Source organism: Thunnus maccoyii, chromosome 13 (assembly GCF_910596095.1).
Source record: "Thunnus maccoyii chromosome 13, fThuMac1.1, whole genome shotgun sequence".
NCBI lineage: Eukaryota > Metazoa > Chordata > Actinopteri > Scombriformes > Scombridae > Thunnus > Thunnus maccoyii.
In genome coordinates this window covers 17,274,253-17,293,403 of record NC_056545.1, presented here as the reverse complement: position 1 = coordinate 17,293,403, position 19,151 = coordinate 17,274,253, and the positions used below count along the sequence as shown (strand labels likewise).

General features: G+C 37.6%; 1 protein-coding gene across 1 annotated transcript; it reads right to left on the bottom strand.

The window, feature by feature from the left end:
- Positions 1-8,331: 8,331 nt before the first annotated feature.
- ufm1 (ubiquitin-fold modifier 1) lies at positions 8,332-18,790 on the bottom strand. The gene is made up of 6 exons (XM_042432167.1): positions 18,682-18,790; positions 18,524-18,580; positions 15,668-15,725; positions 13,380-13,419; positions 11,593-11,625; positions 8,332-9,264 (listed from the first exon to the last, which is right to left on the bottom strand). Coding segments are annotated over exons 1-6 (264 nt in total). The 5' UTR covers positions 18,684-18,790; the 3' UTR covers positions 8,332-9,190.
- Positions 18,791-19,151: the final 361 nt, after the last annotated feature.

Genomic DNA, 19,151 nt, shown 5'->3' with positions numbered 1-19,151 from the left:
GATGATGATTGAAAACAGAATTTAAAAGATAGCCTGATAATAGTGAAAAAGATTTACTGAATTAGTCATGTATATTGATAATCGCTGGTAATGAGCAAAGTGTTCGGAATATATTTCATTAAATTTGTTTCTGCAGTCTGATGCTGATGTTATTGCTACTTAAACAGTTTGAAGCTGTGCAGGTCCCAAAATGCACACCGTGTATAGGCTGTAGGTTACAGAAGATAGTAGTTTAGGCAACACTTTACTTTAAGTCCCCCTATTTATAATTTATATTATATATTCAGTATATAAACAATTATTAAATGGTTTATAAGACACTATAATTTAGCTCTAAACAGCTATAAGGACATTTAAAGTGTTTATTAACATACAGAATTTGTCAACAATCATAACTTCTCCTACAAAGACATATTTATATGATTACAACTGTATTTTACTATATTGTAATTCATTATCTATTTATACACCAGCCTCCACTTATGGGCGCCCACAGGAGGAGTTATAGCTGTTGACAAATACATTAATAAACACTTATATCTTCTACATTATAGTGTGTTATAAACCATTAACTGTTTAGTTTGGTTTAGTTTGGATCCGATTTCCCGGTTCTTGGGAGACTCAAAATACATCAGCTCAAGGCCTCATAATGATGCCCAGGAGAAGCATTTCAATATCTTATTTAGCTATCAGTAGTAGTAGTAGTAGTAGTAGTAGTAGTAATAGTAGTAGTAGTAGTAGTAGGACAGAACAGTCGTAGTAATAGTAAAGAAGAATTTAGCATTATCCATTTTTTTCATGGCTGAATATAAAACTGTATCTCAAAATTATTTATTTGAAAATACCTGCTTCCTGTTGCACTCAAACCTCAACATACAAAAACAACAAAACAAGAAGATAGAGAGTAGCTGTGAAGCTCAATCTCCCTGCGCTCTGAGTACAAACACACACACCCACAGCAGGCTATCACTGAGACAAAATGAGCTACTGTTGGAAAAAAAAAGTAGACTAGCTATGAGACTTTGCTCTTTCTGTTTTGACCAATCTACATGGATATAGCACAAGCATGCTAAACTCAGCCTGTGGCTGTTGTGTCCTTAAAACACACTCTCCAAGCGGTTTATTAACACTCTCACAAGCCCTTTATACACACTGGTGCAGAAAGTTGGTGCAGAGAGATAAGAGATAGAAAGAAAGAGGGTATTATAAAAGATTAGCTCTAGGACTGCCTCAACAGATTTAGGAGACCACTTAACCCAAAGGAGAAAAACTGTGTAATGAGGCAACTTTCAAATGCTTCTTAAACATGTACAATTTATTTTTTATAGTTACAAAACAGCACAGATTCTGTAAAATCACAGCACATTCTCAAATAAAATAAATGTATACTATTTGAATGTAATCTCATTTCCCATAGTTCTCCATTACAGTATAAAGGTACAGGCTAAAGAAATGTGATAATATGACATACAGTATGTCTCATAAATGTTGTGGAAAAGTTTCTGCTTCTGAATCGAGGCTTATCAAAAAGTTTTAGGTGCATGTTGCCAAGGTGAGTTGTCCCATCACACTGAAAATAGATCTGTACACTTACAAAAAAAAGACAAGGCTCTTCAAATGCAAAAAGATGGATTTACATCACATCTAAAAAGTGACACTATGTTGAAAATATGAAAGTAAAGGGAACATTTTGACCACCTTCAGCTTACATGTCATTTTAGAGACATAAATAGGCTATCAGACAAAAAAGCAATGGAAGGAAAACGAGGCAGAGGGTATTTTTCATGAATTCATCAACTGGGTAGGTCACCTTTCCAATTTGAAATAAATAGATCAATCTTTTGCAACTGAAGAGCCTTTTCTAGCTTTTTGCCAGTTTGTGGGCCCTTTTGGGATGTGATAAATGATGTATTAAAAATGTTGATATGTTAACTATTCTTAAAAACAAACTGGTTGGATATTAAAGTCCACATCAATCACAAATTGACTTGCATCAGAGGAGGGAACTGTGAATGTTAAGTTAAATATCTTTAAAGTGTCAGATTTATATTAAAATATAAATAACTCGGCACCTTTACTTTCAAAAGACAACAGAAAAGGGAAACAATGTACACAATTTATATAAAAGTGTGCCCCACTGATCATTATAAAACCTGGGTTGGGGATGTATTTTCATATCTGATGAACCAAAAATTAGTGCAACCCCAGTTTAAAGCCTCATTATCTATCTAGCTTTAGTCTGAAGGATATCAAATACTCAGATCTATGATAAAGAAGGATTTTCTCTTTGTTGCAGAATTAGAGAAAATTGTAGCATGCCTAAATATTTACACCTCATTTAGACTAATTAGTTGGCATCCTGCAGAGGGAGAGACGCAGAAACATGAATCAAGTCAGTACAGCAATGTCAGCGCTCCTCCATGGGGAATTCTTGCAGCTGCCATACTAATTTTAAGACAGAAGGGGGCAGAATTAGGTCATTAATATAATTAATGATGTGGAGCCTCAAATGTCTTTGGTACATTTATGTTTCCCTGAGGTGTGATTCCACCTGGTTGTGTGTATGTTGTGATTGAGGTTCCAGTTCATGTGTGTTTGCATTCATACCTGCTGCACCTGCTTGAATGACGGACAGTAGGTGATTTGTTAATTTTCAATGTGGGGATGGCCCAATGGGAGGGTTAGGGTTAGGGTTAAGATTATCATATAGGCCTAGCCTAATTCTTGATATTATAATTGCGATTATAATTTTGATTTAATATAACTGCTATTAGGCTAAATACATATTTTGTGTAGGCCTATTCTTTTACTGGATGTGGATATTAAGCATTTTAATAATGCTTATTTTTCAAAACACACCATAGTTTTGATGGTATAAACTTTATCTTGAATTATGTAACTGTAACAGCTGAGCATGGTCATGTGTAGGTTAATTTCCTCAGTAACATTATCTGCTCCACTCCCAGGTTACTCCAAATATCTGTAGTAAAAACTATATCTGTAGTCATGTCTCCCCTAAAATATTTTGTTACAGAGATGGCTTGGTCTGTATTTTCAGCAGCACAGACTCACAGAAATATTATAGAATTATTATAGGATTACTAAGGACAGCAGTGTGTCTCTATGATCCTCTTGCTCTTCTATGACTACATGTTGCTACTTCTCACTTTGATCATGAAGGTGACACTACTCTATAGAGTATATAGGCTACAATATAGTATAGAACTGAGTATTTATAGTATATAGTTTAGAAAAAATTATAGATCCAAGATGAAACTGACAGAAGGGCGGGACTGAGAGAAAAAGTTGCAATTAAAAATCTGTCTGCTTCTTCAGCACCATAGACAGCGCCATGGATTTATCAATACACAGCACAGTCAAGCCACTGATATTTCAGAGCAATGGTCAGGGTCATATATTCCTACTTGCACAAACCTCAGTCACATAAAAGATCAATGAGTCAGGCAGACTAAACAACCCCTCTGCCCCTGCACTCTCTCTGCAACTAGGTGATGGAGAGGGAGGGTGGCAGGTTAACAAGGGAGATGCATTTTGGTCATTTTGCTAACAAGGGGGATAGCAGCCCCCCTCACCCCACACTCAAATTGCCTACTGGTGACAGATGTGTGTGGATAAAGTGAAAATGAGCTGGATGGGCTGTCAGAAAAGGGCTGTTTCCATTCCCTGGTTCACCATTTCTTTATCTGGCTCACTGACCTGTGGCCACAGCGCTGGTCTTATCTACGCTTTGTCTGTGGAGGACCACCAGATCTCATTTTAGATTGGCTGTCTTTAATGGTAGGCCAAGGAGCATGGTCAACCTGTCAATTATGAAGCAGTGGGGGCACAAAAGATTGGGGAAAAGAAGACGGAGGATAGCATGGGAAAACCCATTTTATTGCAAGTGGGTCTTGATTCCCCTGACTCACACACACAGCCACACACCCACACACAGCCACACACACACACACACAGCCTCATGCACAGACACTAGGATCATACTGATCTGACATCCCTTTGTCAGCATCATGTCCCCTTTTTCTCTGCATGTCTGCAATCTTCAAATGAAGCAACTATAAACACTGCTGAAGGCTTCAAACCATTCACCAGCTCGGGTCATGAGCTGTGTATGGATCGAGTTTGATAGCAAGACAAATCAATCAATGTGACAAGTTTGCTCTTTGTGAATTTTGTTCAGTCTTGTTAAAATTTAAAATCCTAGCAGTGGATTAGTAAATCACTTGAAAATTTCCTATTGTATCATTAATCAGCCATAGCTTTTTTTAAACATACCATTTTAAAACAGACTCAGAGCACATGGCAACTAAAACTCAAGATGTACTCTGTCAATCAAAGCCTCATATGAAGCAACAGGTGGCATAGTGGTTTAAACTACAATAACAGAACAGAGCAGGTGTAGTATTGTTTCTGTAATTGTGTGATTGCTGCACCTGCAATCGCACAATAAACAATCACAAACAGTGCAAAAAAAAAATGCATAAACAGTGCAAATTGTTATGTGAGGTAGATTAGGCAATAGAACAATATAAAAAGGAATACTCAGCAAAAACCTGTGCTTTGAATAGCCCTCACCCACCGTAAGCTTGTAGGAAACATAATGAGCATATGGATGGACAATACAGAAGTGGATCGTGCTTTTTGAAGTTTATATGGAAATTGGATGACCACTACCTGGATAGAAGGACAAACTTTACAGTCGTTGTTTTGTGTAAAACATACATTCTAAAGCTGGGAAGCGCTAAATAGTTATAGCGGAGCTCTCTGCATAGAAATACAAGACTAAAGAGTAGGAACGCAACAGTCTGTTATTTTTCACACAATTTTACCTTTATGTTTCCCACAAGTCTCTTCTGCATATTTTCCTGACTTTTAATGGTTCAGCAGCTCCAGTCCAGTGAAATATGTTTGAAGCAGCCAGTCATAGACATTTGCTATTTAGGCTACAAAAACAATCTTGAATGTAAAATGTAAAAGTTTCATCAAAAGTCTTCCACTGATTTTTTTATAACACAATCACTGATCTTTTTTGTTGAGCTGGCAATATACAGATATTTAACTTGCATTTCTTCTTGCAGGATCAAGAAACACCTGCAGATCCAAAAGTGTCTTCTTCCCTTCAACCGATATTGCAAGTCCAGTAGCAGAAAACTGTTTTTATTTGTGATCCAGTCCTTTATAGGCATGTGCAAAATGCATCAAAACTGCCTCAGCCTAATGAGTATGAGTTCCAAGTTATGTGAATATGATGAGCGGAGCATATACAGCTAACACACTTTGCTTTACACTGTAACCAGCTAAACCGTTAGCAATGACAGCTTCGTTGTGCCTCCCTTTGCCTAGCAACACCAAACAAGCCTAGTCTTGTGTTCGATACCCAAAATTTTTATGTTTTTTCAGTCTGGTAGTCCTACAAACAGTGATAATACCCGAGGCAAGTTTTATGACCAAATCCAACTTTTTTTCTGATCACACTGACAGCTAAGTTACCACAGCTTCCATAAAATAAAACTTCAGGCTACTAGCTGAGCTGATTATGTTAGTCAGTTTAAAAAGTTGGCTCACCCACGAGAGATGTCAGGTTTAAACTAGGAAATAAACACTGAATCTAAATGATTTAGATGTGTCACACACACATGGGTTAGGGTTTTTATGTTTAAAACATTACAGATAAATAATAACATGTAATGTTTTTATCTTTTTTCTTCTCTTTTTTTTTGAAGGGAATTTTTAGATATACAGTATATCTGTATCCTTTCTGTTGTTGTTGCACTGCTGTGGGCTGGGAGGAACAGTATTTAGTTTTTTGTGAATGCAAATACACAAGAAAATGACAATAAACTAAAATCTTGAGGATCTGTTCCATAGTAGATCCAGCAGACTGTATAGTTTGTCTTTCTAGAGGCCGCCTGAAAAGAGGTCTCCTTGCTGAAGCCTGGAATGGTGCTGCTGCTGATACTGTGGTGGATCGGAAGACGTTCTCCTCTGGTGTGAATCCCAGTCAGGACTTCATCCAGGCGACACTGTGAGGTCTATCTGAGCAGCAATTCATCCTGCAGCCGGCTCATTCAGGACAGAGAGCTCAACCTGAAATGTGATTATGAAGCATTTTTCTACCTCAGTGCTCATAAAGATTAAACTGCAGCACCCGTTTTGTGTGAAAGTGTGAAATTTTAATTTCATGCCTAAAAGAGCGCAAAATCAGATGGTGTGATGAAATGAGCTGATTTCTCACTTTTTAAATTAAATTAATTCATGTTATCTTTCTTCTTGTACTTAGTCAGCATGTAAAAATGTAAAGTATTTATTAGGAATTAAGGACTGGCATACACTGATAGATTTGCAGTCTTTAATAGTGCAAACAGTACAACACGTTCCAACACTACTGTGACTTAATAAGAGTCAAAATGGACAAAGACGTAAGGCGAATACATATATAACCCATAATAGGTGTATAATTGTCATTGGATATTTGGTTAAACAGGATTTTGCTAAGTGCCACACGCTGTGTGCTACAATCACATCAGAAACAAAAAACACAAATTTTTAAAGTGACAAAAATCAAGTACAAAAAGCACAAATAACTGCATCCATTAAGTACAATCACTTAGAAGAAACACAACATAATTCAGTTCTTCATTTAAGCCAAAAGGCTAACCTGTGTTGACCTAAAATGCCTCTCTGCAGAGCAGTGAGTTGACTTGATGTCATTGCCTGAAGGAGAGGGAGTGATTTTTTGTTCTACAGAATTTAAACAATGCAGGAGAGCCACGAGAGTCTATGCATAATGCCGTGCAATAGCATAATCCATGTTTTGTGTGTGTTTTGTATTCAGATATTTGAATCTTTAAAGGCATTTTTGTTTGACAAACATGAACCCAGCCACAGGGATATTTCAACATGCAGACAATGTTGTGTACTGCTGCTGTTTATTAAGGATTTTATGATGTATTTTTTAACAGTATGTCGATGTGTAAAGTATTTGCACTACAATGAGTTGGAGCTTTGTGGACTGTGGCCACAGCAGAAAAAGAAGGTTGATTTGGCAACAAGGAGACAGTGTTAGGTGGATTACTAGTGTCAGAATGAACAAATCTTGCCTCTCAGATTACAGTAACGTTTAAGAGTGATCAGGGGAGGCACTGAGCTGATATCATTTAGAGATGGATCACTTTTGAGTGAATTTCAATATTTTAAGATTATGTTTTTGAACCTTCCAGCTAAAGAATATTCAGTGGACAAGAAGTCATTCCCTATCAGTGTGCAGGGATCTCTAAAACCCCTTTGCTGAAAACACATTTCAACAGCTTTAATTTTAGACTCCATAACAGTGCTAGTTTCTGCGCAGTCTCAGTGATTGGCCAGTTGGAATATAGCAAATGAGCTGTTTTGGATGATTACTCTCAGCTTTTAAGCGTGTTTCTGCTTAAGGGTTTGTGATGGTATTCTTAACTATAAAATAGCCTAAATATGCTGGCCTGAAAACAACCATCCACGAAGGAAAAAAAAAACATTTGGCAAAAAACTGCAGTAATATATAGCATTTTTTGAGCACCAAGGCCAAGACTGCAACAGATCTTCAGTGTCCAGGGTACTCTGTGGTCTTTTCCCATCTCAGAATTAAATTTCTGGTGAATGTGCCCAGCAGTGACTTTAATTAAAATAAATGAGAAAATCCATTTGTGATGCCCCTCCTGCCATCCCCCTTCACCCCATCGGAGTCTGCATCCTAATGGATGGTGAGACACAACTGTGTGCTTTTTCTTGTGTATTATAGTATGCGTGCTTCATTATTCTCTCATGCATATTCTTTCTTTACCGAGTGTGTATTGTTTGGTTTTTCCAACATGAAGTAAGAGAACCAATTCGGAAACAAATGATTCAGACCTTCTCAGATGATAATGACGAATGTGAAGGAGATAATAAACTGATTCTCCTCATTAATCAGTCAGAGAAATGATAAGGCAAATTTCAGAGCAAGCTTTACCTATTAGTCATGATGCCATTTTTTGGATAGGAACAGTCTGGAGACTTCAAATAAAAGGCACATTTTCAATCCACAGATTTTTCAAATTGCCTGCAGCTAAAGAAAACACAATGAAAAGACTGCAATCAAATAATTTATTTCCCAGATGAAAACCAGAGTTATTGGGGTTGGATGAACCTCACCTCAGTGATAGCTATTGTGACACATTCTGAGGCTCCTGCTTTTTAATCAAAGCTTTTTGGATGCCTGTCTTGTTTTCTCACCACCTGCTCCTGATCTCCTAACTAACCTAGCACTGCATGTTAAAACATTTAGATTACTCAATGTAATCTTTTTTTTATATTTATTGTCTTCAGATGGGTAGTAATACATGGTTTAGAATACAGATGCAAGGAATTTGGGTGAGCACAAACTGACATTAAAATACAACCTGACAGAGGGCAGCAAAGATCCATGTGCCTGCACAGTTTGACACATGAACAATCACGTTTCATCACGTTATCCAAAACATTCTTATCTGTAGGTACAGTATGTTCCTCTAGTTATGGAAGCTGGTCCATGATACAAGTTCAGTACAGATCCATAGTTCAGTTATCATGTATGACGAATACTTGTCTGACAACAGGTGCCTGACATAAAAAAAAGAGTATTTAATATGAACAGACAATTTACCTGCATCTATAGCCACTTAATAAAACAATAATGGTCCTTAAAAGCATGTATCACATTTTAAAAAACATGACCATATTCACAATGCTAATTAAGACAAAAGTAAACACTTCAAAACAGGCATGTGTCATTGAGAGTTATACTGTTTATTGTCATTTACAAAGATACAAAAGCTAGAACTGTTTGTGATGTTAAGCTAGTCTTGGGTTGCAGCTGCTGTATTTGTGAATATGAATTACTCAGTATCTCTATTATTATTGATGTCACTCCAATTGTTTGATACTACTATACTACAGAAAAAAACAAAACAAAACAAAAAACCTTGACTGAAAATGAAGAAGCAGGGTGCATGCAGTTGTGTGTGCATGTCATCATCTGTTTAAATATATATACTCTGTCACTGTCAGTTGTGGGCCAGAGAATAAATATGACACACGCCAGGGTGTTTCCTGGGTCTCAAGTGTTATGTGAATTCTGCTGGGTGAGTCATTATGCCGTCAACAAGGAAAAGCAGCATCAGTCTCCTTGTCCTCCCACTCTGTCTCTGGGAATGATGCGAAGCTCTGAGCCGTGTTTAAGAAACACGTTCCCTGCAACACAGCACAGAGCCCCATAAAGATGACAGTTTATAATCGGTGCTCTTTAATAGGAGGTTTTACAGTCAGTAAAGCTCATACACTGCAAACAACATTGCCAGCTGGAAGAGAAACTTGGACTTGTTTTCTTAAAAGAAACAAAATGTATAGTATAACTGTATCTGATTAGCTAGAAAATGCTATCTCTAAATCTAAATCATAGATTCATTTACAAAGTTGCACAGGTTGGGTAGTTACTCAGATATTTGCACTAACTGTAAAGATTAAAGGTTAATTTCTTGATGCCTAATTTTAAGATCATTTGTCCTTATAGCCACATCACGTGAGTTTTATTGAGCCCACATACAGAAAGTTCATTTGAATAATTTATAATTTTTCATTATGGACTCACAGATAGAGTCATTCATTCATTCAACCAGTCTTCAAGCTGAGATCACATAATTTCTAAAACCATTAGTGTAAGTGCACTGTAGTTATGGCTGAGAAAAAAAGATGATATTGGTCTTATAAAGATGTGTGAAGAAAAAGAGGTGGTAAAATTACATCCGATCGATTTCTAGCGTGTACTCAATCCTGTGAACATGAAGCAGAAAGGCTGCAGTGGGTGAAAAAAAAGACAATCTGACAGAGGTGTCTGAACTGCGGCTATTCTTGGCAGCACAAAGCATGAATGTTACGCAGATAAACAGCTGCTGTGAATGCCCACCAAATGTTCCTTTCTATGATATTGCCCTCTTGTCAAAGCAGACATTGCCTTATCCTGCTCTATGCAGAAAACCCAGTCATCCATAACCTTTGTTGAGAATAATGACTTACATAAAGAGAGGTGGGCTACACGTTAAGTATGAACCTCAGGGAAACACCAAGGAGGCTGACTCAGTGCTTCACCAGGGCTCTGCAATAATGTGGGAATCTGAAGTCAAGTGAATTCTGACTAAACAGCCTGGTGCCTGTAACTGGCCTCCGGTCGGAGGTCAGTTTTTAATTTAACATTAAGTACTGCTTTCTTCAGGCACTGCATCTATATTCATGAATCACTAAAACACCATTTATATGAAAGAAACTGTTCAAACACAGACACCTCAGTTAAGTTAGGCGGATCTAAGTAACTCAGGCTTATTTTTAGGGAATTCAGTTCCACTAAGCAGGTTTAATTAAAGTCAAGTTACCAGGGAAACACATCATTTCAGACGGGGCTTATATGGGTTTGCTTTAACTTCAACGCCACTGTGCACCAGCCACTTAATTTCACCACACTTCTCAACTTATCATTCATCCAAATATAATCAGTTCCTTTTAAGCCAATGCTGTGCAGGGTGTAATATTTTAAAATCAGATGCAGTTCTGAACACACTCAACGGCAATATGGTGACATAACCTTGCGCTACAGTGCAATATTACATCACCTTTGGGTTGGGGAAAGATTGGGCATAGTTATTCTACAAATAAGGATTTTCAACAACTCCTTTTCAGAGAAACATCATGAGTCATGAGTCTTCCCTGCCCTTCTAAAAAGATTATTTCTGGCATTTCAACTTAGACAATTAAGGGTGTAGAGAGAGAAAAGATGAGAGACAGGTGACATGTGGCAACAGTCATGAGGCAGAGTCTTATTCAGGATGTCACAGTTACAAGCCTGAGCAGACAAGACGAAATCCTTTAAGTGGTTTTCACTTCTTCCCATCTCAGAGTCAGTGATCTGCAATATTTTGCCAAGCTGATATGGTTGATAGTTTTCATTATTTAATGGTTCTTCTGTATGTATCACACACATCTGAACCGATGATCCCTGCTTGACATTTCGGCCTGTCTTTTACATCCATGAATACCACTTTAACCTGATTTTTCAAAACCCAAATTGAATAACCATTATTATATTAGCTGGAACTGCTTGATCCTTTATCGATTTGTTTTGTTACCTCAAGTAAGGCTTTTCTTTGAGCTTTATATTCGTTAGTTGTCTTTGTGGAACCACCAACAGAAGTCGCTGCCTCTGGGTGCTTTATCAAGCTCATCTTTTAGAATATCAAACACAATGCCACCAGCATTACCAAAGTCCATTATGAAACACGCTTTATTCAAGTTTGGTATTAATGCTATGATGAAAGCACACTGACAAGAGGCAAAGCGCTTAAAATAAAGCCCTGAGGTTGATTATGCTTCTAAGAACCTTATTACAATAGAATGAAAAGAAAAACATCTTACACCATCTAGAGTAGCTTTTGTGGAGATATAATACCAAAATGTTAGTTATCTTTGGAGAAAAGTAGCTTTTCAAAGATTATCTAAAGGCACAGGCTCCAAAACAACATCAGAACTCACCTGCTGTCTGGGCAGGGTTGATTCCTATTCCATCTGCAGGACAACAATGAAAGGCAAAAAAAGAAACAAAATGTAAACCAAGAAGACTATCAATGCAAATGAGTAGCACAGAAATGAGATAATTTACATTGTTGCCAGTTCACCCGTAATGATGTTGCACTAGGCAATAACAATGAGAGCGTGTCTCCGCAGCATGCAATTCTATCCGGAATAATAACAGAGCAGTCATTAATTCTGCACTGCTAAACTGAAAGTCATATTAGACATGGCAGTTATATCTCAGCCATTTTGACCCAAATCTCATTCCAACGCTATATGGCAACTCTAACATGTCCAGTACTTCCAAACAACTGCCTAAAAGTATCATCTCTATATGACGGAGCTACCTAGTATCATGTATTTGAATGTTTGATTGTGAATATTCTCTTAATTTCTTTTTCTAAACTGCTTAAAACTGTCAGTACAGAGCAGCGGTAAACAAAAACATCATCGGTTTTAATGCGACTGTCACAGCGCAGATTAATTTGTTGGGAAACAACAAATAAGCCGACAATTTTCCTTCGAACAGCCACAGAGACAGTTGAATTTGTTCCAGTGATTACTATCTGTGTGGTTACATGTGTTCTGTGCCTTAATGAATCCAGCTGAATATTTTTTTTTCATGTTGCAGGCTCAGGTTATTTTAGACATGCATCTGTTGGGTAGTTGGTAGAAACCAATTCTGCAACTCCAAACGGCTTGAATGCAGCTTAATTTTAGCGCCAATGCTTAATTGGCAATTCAAACATCTAACAATCTTTAGATACTATTTCTGTTTTATCAAGGCTCTAATTAGCTAGTTTACTCATCTCTAATATGGAAAAGAAAAACAACTCAAGGAGCCGAGATAAGTGGCAGATCAGTAAGGTCACAGATTACTTAATGCCCCTTAAAAGCAGACTTAGTAGCTGAAACAGGCTGCCATTACTTGCAGTCAATGTAAGTAATGACCACACGATCCTGCTTGTACTCTGTGACTTCAAAATTGCAGCATCTTGTGGAAGTTTGCAGTGAAAGATGCATTGCAATTTGTTTTTTTTCTCCATTGAATCCTTTTAGGAGATGGACTCAAATTACATCAGTAAGTTCACCTTGCAGTTCATGTAGTGCTTGTGCACTGTGACGGATATTATGCCCTAAAATGTCTTTGAGACTGTATTGAAAGAGCCTGATATCTGAAGATTTTGCAGTGAAAAACCTTTCTGACAACCTTGTGGAAAGTTTATGTCAAGGAAACTTTTTAGTTTTTTTCTCAAATCTATGAAAAAAGGGGCAAAATAGCTTTTTTTTTTTCTCCAGGCCAAATATACTGTATTTTATAAATTTCTGCAGTTACTTCCATATATTTCAGACATACTGTAGATCATTTTTACTTTCAGGACACAGTTATGCAAAAAGGAAGAGGATTATATTTTAAAGTGATAGTTGATAGGCTTGCTGGAAGATCTTTCAGTGATTACTATGATTATTATCTGACTTCAGTATTTCATTCTTTAGCTTATTTCCAGCATCACCCTACAGTTCAAAGATTGCAGTGAGCGGCCCCTGACTTTATTCAAACTCTCCCAAAATCACATACTTTCCCTCCCAGCTTGCTGTTGAAGTTTCCAAACAAATTAGACTCTCTCTGAAGAAAGATGGTTTTCTTTTAACTGTAACACTTGTAAACATGTCACTTTTGCACTTGCAGTAGCTTGTTAAAGAGACAAAGAAAAATGCTTAGTCAAAAGACTTTTCCCCAGACTCACCATTTGTTATAATTGCGCTGGTTGCTGATGGCACTTTGAACTGTTGAAGAAAATGAAGCAGAGAAAAATGATCAAACTCAAATCCCCATTAGTGAAACTTTACAAAAGAAGCGACCATTTAAGTTTTTCAGGGATTTCAGCAGCACTAAAATATTTTGGTTAGCCTAAATAAATCAGGGACATGTTGCTACCCAATTACATTTGGCCTGAAGACAGTGTGAATAAATCATCAAGAAAAAATAACTTTATCCACTGAGTCAGCACACTTCAAGTATATATGTGTGATTCTGAGACTTTATGACAACTTCAAAACAGGAGCTGCAGTTACGGGCGTCTTCGGAAACAAACTTGACCAGCAAAAAGAGAATGCTGTGTAGTGTGTTTTGTTTTCAGTCTTTTTTGTCTGCCAACTTTTACGCTTGTCAGACACGTGTGTTTGTCTTTTCACACAGATTCAAGCCCGTACGCCTGCACTTACACACAAACACACACACACTCATACAAACAGTTATGAGAGCGCCTGAGGGAAAGATAGCCACGCTTGAATTTCTGGAAGAAAATCACTCAGCATGGTCACAATACATGTCCTACTTCTGTGTTAGACAGAAGGGGGATGTGGGCTGGTGGGATTTGCAGTGAGAGGATGGAGGGAGCAGTCTGTCACTGGGGAGATAAGGTTGAACTGAACTGCTGCTCACCAAACTACTGCCAGGTAGTGCAAGCAACTCAAATAAAGTTAAAAAGTTTAGATCAGGAATGAATGGGTGTTGATGGAGTTTTGTTAGATATAGAGTAGGATTGGTGGATAAAATATAACTTATAAACTGACTTTGAATTATTCCCCGTTTGTTAATTATTAAATTCTTTTTTCTTTTCTATCTTTTGGGAAAGAAGAAGTTTTTGTCATGTGTAAACTCATCTTGGCATTTCTCTCTCTTTCTCTGTTTATTTTGAGCTGCTGCAGCTCAAAATAAAAACTGGCACTGGCTAATCTTAACTCTCAATTCTCACTTAATTCTACAAACCACTTTGGCAAGAGAGACTTTAACAAATTAACAGTATCCCCACACTGATTATGTGTAAAAGAGTCTACTTTCAAACGCTTTTCCTTTTTAAGAAATGATACACATGATCCAACTCAGTGGGCTATCTCTGTTGGCTTCAAGGAGCAGCCAAGACTAATTTGTGTATGGTCTAGGAGTATGGAGGTTTGTAACAGAAGCAAATTACCACCCTTTCTACACATAGTGAAAGCAGCACATCAGCAGCAGTTCAGCCACAGAACTGCTGTGTCGTCACCAGTGTTTTGTTAGCGCTGCTCAGAGCCCGACACACGATATTTCTAGTTGTAGACTTGAAGCCATAGAAGAGGATTTGGGGTCAAGGTTATGCCCATAAAGCATTAGTGTAGGCAGCTGTATTGATTCAATAAATGCATATATTTTCTGTTAGACACATGAGACGGACGACTGAAAAATGTGGATGAAACATGTCCTGTGTCTGTAACACTTATAACAGCAAGACTTCATTTCACTTTAGTAAAGGTTGTTGATAACAGATATCCCTAATTAGCAAACTTCAAACATCAAAAGGGAATCAAAGAAGAAGAGAAACGCTCCCAAACGCTATTGATTTCTGAATGAATGGTTATTTGGCGTTATTTTTGGCATTTAAAAAAAATATTTTTGGCCTGGCGGGGGTTTTCGTTGGCCTGGCAGCCCGCCAGGCGTGTACTATTATAGGGGAAACACTAGAGTACTTCATTCCATACATTTTTTTTTCTACTTCATTTGATACTCATCATGTGGATGGAAGCATTCAGTTGTGTAAAATGCCACCACTCCTCCCCATCCAAATGATTTTCACACAAATACATTTTGAAAGCGTTCAATGATTTGAAACATTTACTAAATAACTGCACAAAACTGTACTATGAAGTAGCTATTATTACCACAGACTGTATGGGTTGTAGCTGCTGCGGTAGTTGGCCAATCACGTTGTATTAAATTGAAGAATGCTTGCGGTGATTGGCTGCGAGCAAAACCATATAAATAGTCTTTTTTTTTTCTAGATCTGGGTACAAAAAGGATCGAATGCAGGTATAGTTTGACTGGAGGAGTGTTGATACTACTTCATACTGGGTTATTTCAGTCGATACCTATACCCCGCCCTAGTGCCGTCCCACTATATTAAAGAGTTGGACTATGGTTAGGTTTTCTACTCATTTCTAATTCTCACACCTTATTGGTAAAAACATATTTATCGTAGAGAACAAACAGTAATCTTACCTCCTCAGCTGCAAACTTCAAAACTGCTGTGAATGGTGTGCTCTCTGGAACACTTAGTCTGTGGGAAAACAATAAATCAAACAGGATTTTTAAAATGCCATAAAATTCCAGCCTTAATTTCACTACCTGTGTATTACTGTTTACTTTTCAAAGCAGGATTGCCACATGCTTTGATATCATCTCTCAAGAGACTGACCTGAGTTTCGACCATCAAGTAGACGGGCTGCTTTACTGTTTTAAAGCCTTAACAGCTCCGGAGATGCAATACTGTAGATGACTATTTATTCTGACTTCCATGGAAAGGAGGAGAACAAAAGCAGCATTTCCTTACAGGGCTCAATTGAGTGTAACATTACTTTTGTCAGAGTCATTTCAGTCAGAGAACATAAGACCATTTATGGTGCAAATGGTTATACGCTTTCAGTTGGATGCTTCTCCAATGAATCCAACAGTACAGTTTTCAGCAGGGAGTTGAAACCCTCCCCAAGGGCTATAAAAAATAGAAACCAACATATTTTGCTGCGATACATGAGTAGCTGATGTGGTGAAGGGCAAAATCAATCGACACAGTCAGTACAGCAGCAAGTAGCTGAGAGAGGAGAAAGGCATAAGCTGCAGCTTCTGCATTATGACTGAGTGAAAGCTTGTCAGATTATAAAGACCACCACGCTGCCCTAACTGAGTGTGATTAGAGATTGTTTGAATGTGATTAATGATGATAAAAGTGGGATGAATATAGTTACTAATAGTGTTCTTGAATTCAGTCCACTAACAGAACTAATGTAATGCTTCATTTACTATCATTATCCCTCTATTCATGCTAATGCTCTAACAGCTTCAGCAGGGCTTTGTCCAACGTCATTAGAGAATCAACTCCTGGTCAAATGCTTAAAAAAGCAGCAGTAGACAGATCCCTGCAAAAATGTGATATTTTACTGAAGTCACAGTGGCTTCAGGAACAGTACGATGAATTGTTCAGTCGCTCATAAAAGATTAAGTTCAAGAGGCACTTCTGTTAATGAATGACTTGCCAGTTAATTTCTAAATTGTTGGATTTTGAAAAGAAAGTTTTAATGCGACAGTCTCTTCACACTGTACAAAAGGTTATAATTAGATAGGGACTCCACTTCCTAGGATGATATACAGTACACACTGCTCTAGCTAGAAGTGAATAGTAAGAAAATCAACTACTTAAGCAATTCTTTTTATGAACTTTAAAAGTAAAATCACTTGGAATACAGTTGAAGCTATCAAAAATGTAATTTTATCTAACAGTAACTGGAGCCTTAAAGTCCCCCTACACTTAAAAATGTGTTTTATTTAGAGATGGAGCGATTGCAATTTTCTTGGCCGATTCCGATTTTTTAAATGTCTGACCTGCCGATTCCGATTTTTGCCAATTTTCTGTCCTTATAAGAATTTAATGAGAAAAAAAGATTTTCTTTCTAAGAACTATAACTGACAGGATACACAAACATTTTTGTAACTTTTCTTTAATGAAATATTGAAATTCAATTGTATGTTAATTAACTATTTAAATAACTTACATTTTTCCTCTTGAAATTGGGCATGTTCACCAGGGTGATGATTTTTCAAGTGTCTGATTAAGTTAGTTGTTCCACATGTTTTCAAGGTTGTTCTCCCACAGCTTATTTGGACTTAAAGGTTTTACAAATCGAGAGCTTTGTGTCTTCACTCACGCTGAAGAACTTCCACACCAACAACATGTTGTGTGTGTGTGGCTGTACTGTCTGTGCTGCAGCTGCTGTTGAGTGCGTGACATGAACCATAGTGCGGCTCTGTGCAAAAAATATGACCAGCAAAATCGGATACATGAGGCTCATCAAGGCCAGTCATCGGTCATGGCCGATTAGCTGAAAACCGGCTGATTTCAATCAATGGCCCATCGATCGGTGCATCTAGTCTTGTTCATTATTACCTCACTAGAAGGCTGTTTTCACATTCATCTGCTGAAGTGGGAAAGTTGCTCTGTGCTCACCTTAAATCTAAGTTTAATACGTGTATGTATGAGTATGATTTGCAACATCACGACTAACTTGGAAACTAATTGTGGTCCGGTATGGAACTGCAATGTGCCACGGAGACACTAGTGCACATACGGTACACTATTAATGCACAATTTCTGAAGTGAAAAATACTTGCACATTATAGATTCTGGAGACCTCAATAAATGAGAGGGAGTATATGTAATTTGTATATTTTTTTAACAAGGTTATTTGACTTTTGAGTGGAAAACCATATGCCTTTGCTTATCCATACTCAGATTATGACTCTCCATTCACTTTACTGCTGCCAGTGTTTTTGAACACCAGTATGGTGTCACCAAAAACTGTGCTGCTCAGTGTGTCTAGCAGGGTACATGTACAAGGTGCACAGTATATTTAGCAATGCCTGTGATTTTTCTCCCTTTGTGGTTGTGGTTGTGGTTTTGTCACAGGTCACAAAGTTGACACACAGATAAATAAGCTCATTATTTTAATTGATGACACCCCTTAAGAGGAGATGGTTGGCTGTCAGGTCAATTTCATTTAAGTAGAACTCACAAAACGCTGCAAAACTAACTTCATATATAAAATGTCTAAAGCAGAAGTTAATTGGAGTCAGTGCTGTTAGCTGGTGCTTTCGGTGCCACCATGGGAATCAGTTTTACACTGACAGATGTTTTCTCAATGACCACATTCATGTAGCTCAAGTTAAACACATCATCTCATGTTTCCACAACAGCGTCAAACACTGAACCCTGCCGTATTGTTCAGGTAAAATCAGTGTTATAGATAAGTTAAAATACCCAACATAGAGTCAGTGCTGTGATTGCTGAGCTGTCAGTGTACTCACACTTTGTACGGCAGCCGGGGGTCCGACGTCAGGGTGATTTTAAACGTTACTTTAGACCTAGTGAAGAGGACGAAGGACCGTTATTAGCACCTTGATGCTAAATAATAAACGTGAAATATTTTCAAGTAAAAATGACACAAAACAAAGCAGAAACTCACATCTTTTGGGCGAGGCGACTCCGTTCACGATCTGTTTATACACACCCGGAAGTCCGAAGGACCCATACATACACGTCATCCCTCCAGTTCTGTTTTTGATACATATCTGTGTATATTAATATTTTTAGCGGGGTTTTATTATTTTTTCGAAATGCATATTTTTTCATTAAAACATCGTGGGTAGTGTCAAAAAATGAAGGTACAGTTTGTACTAATAACTGACAGGCATTTATCCCGAGCGACTACCGTTTGCCGTAAATGACAACAATAGGGCGCACTAACATTTTCTTGGCACCCAAACATCCGTGGGCACTCCTCCTAGGTAAATTTTTTTACCACTTTTTTGTTATTTTCCTAACAGAAGAGTTGCTTTTTCCTCCACTGCATGTACTGTTCTGCTTTATTTTGGACAAACGTACATGGTAATGAAGCAGAAAGTTCATATTGATCCAAAGTGATGCATCCCAAAC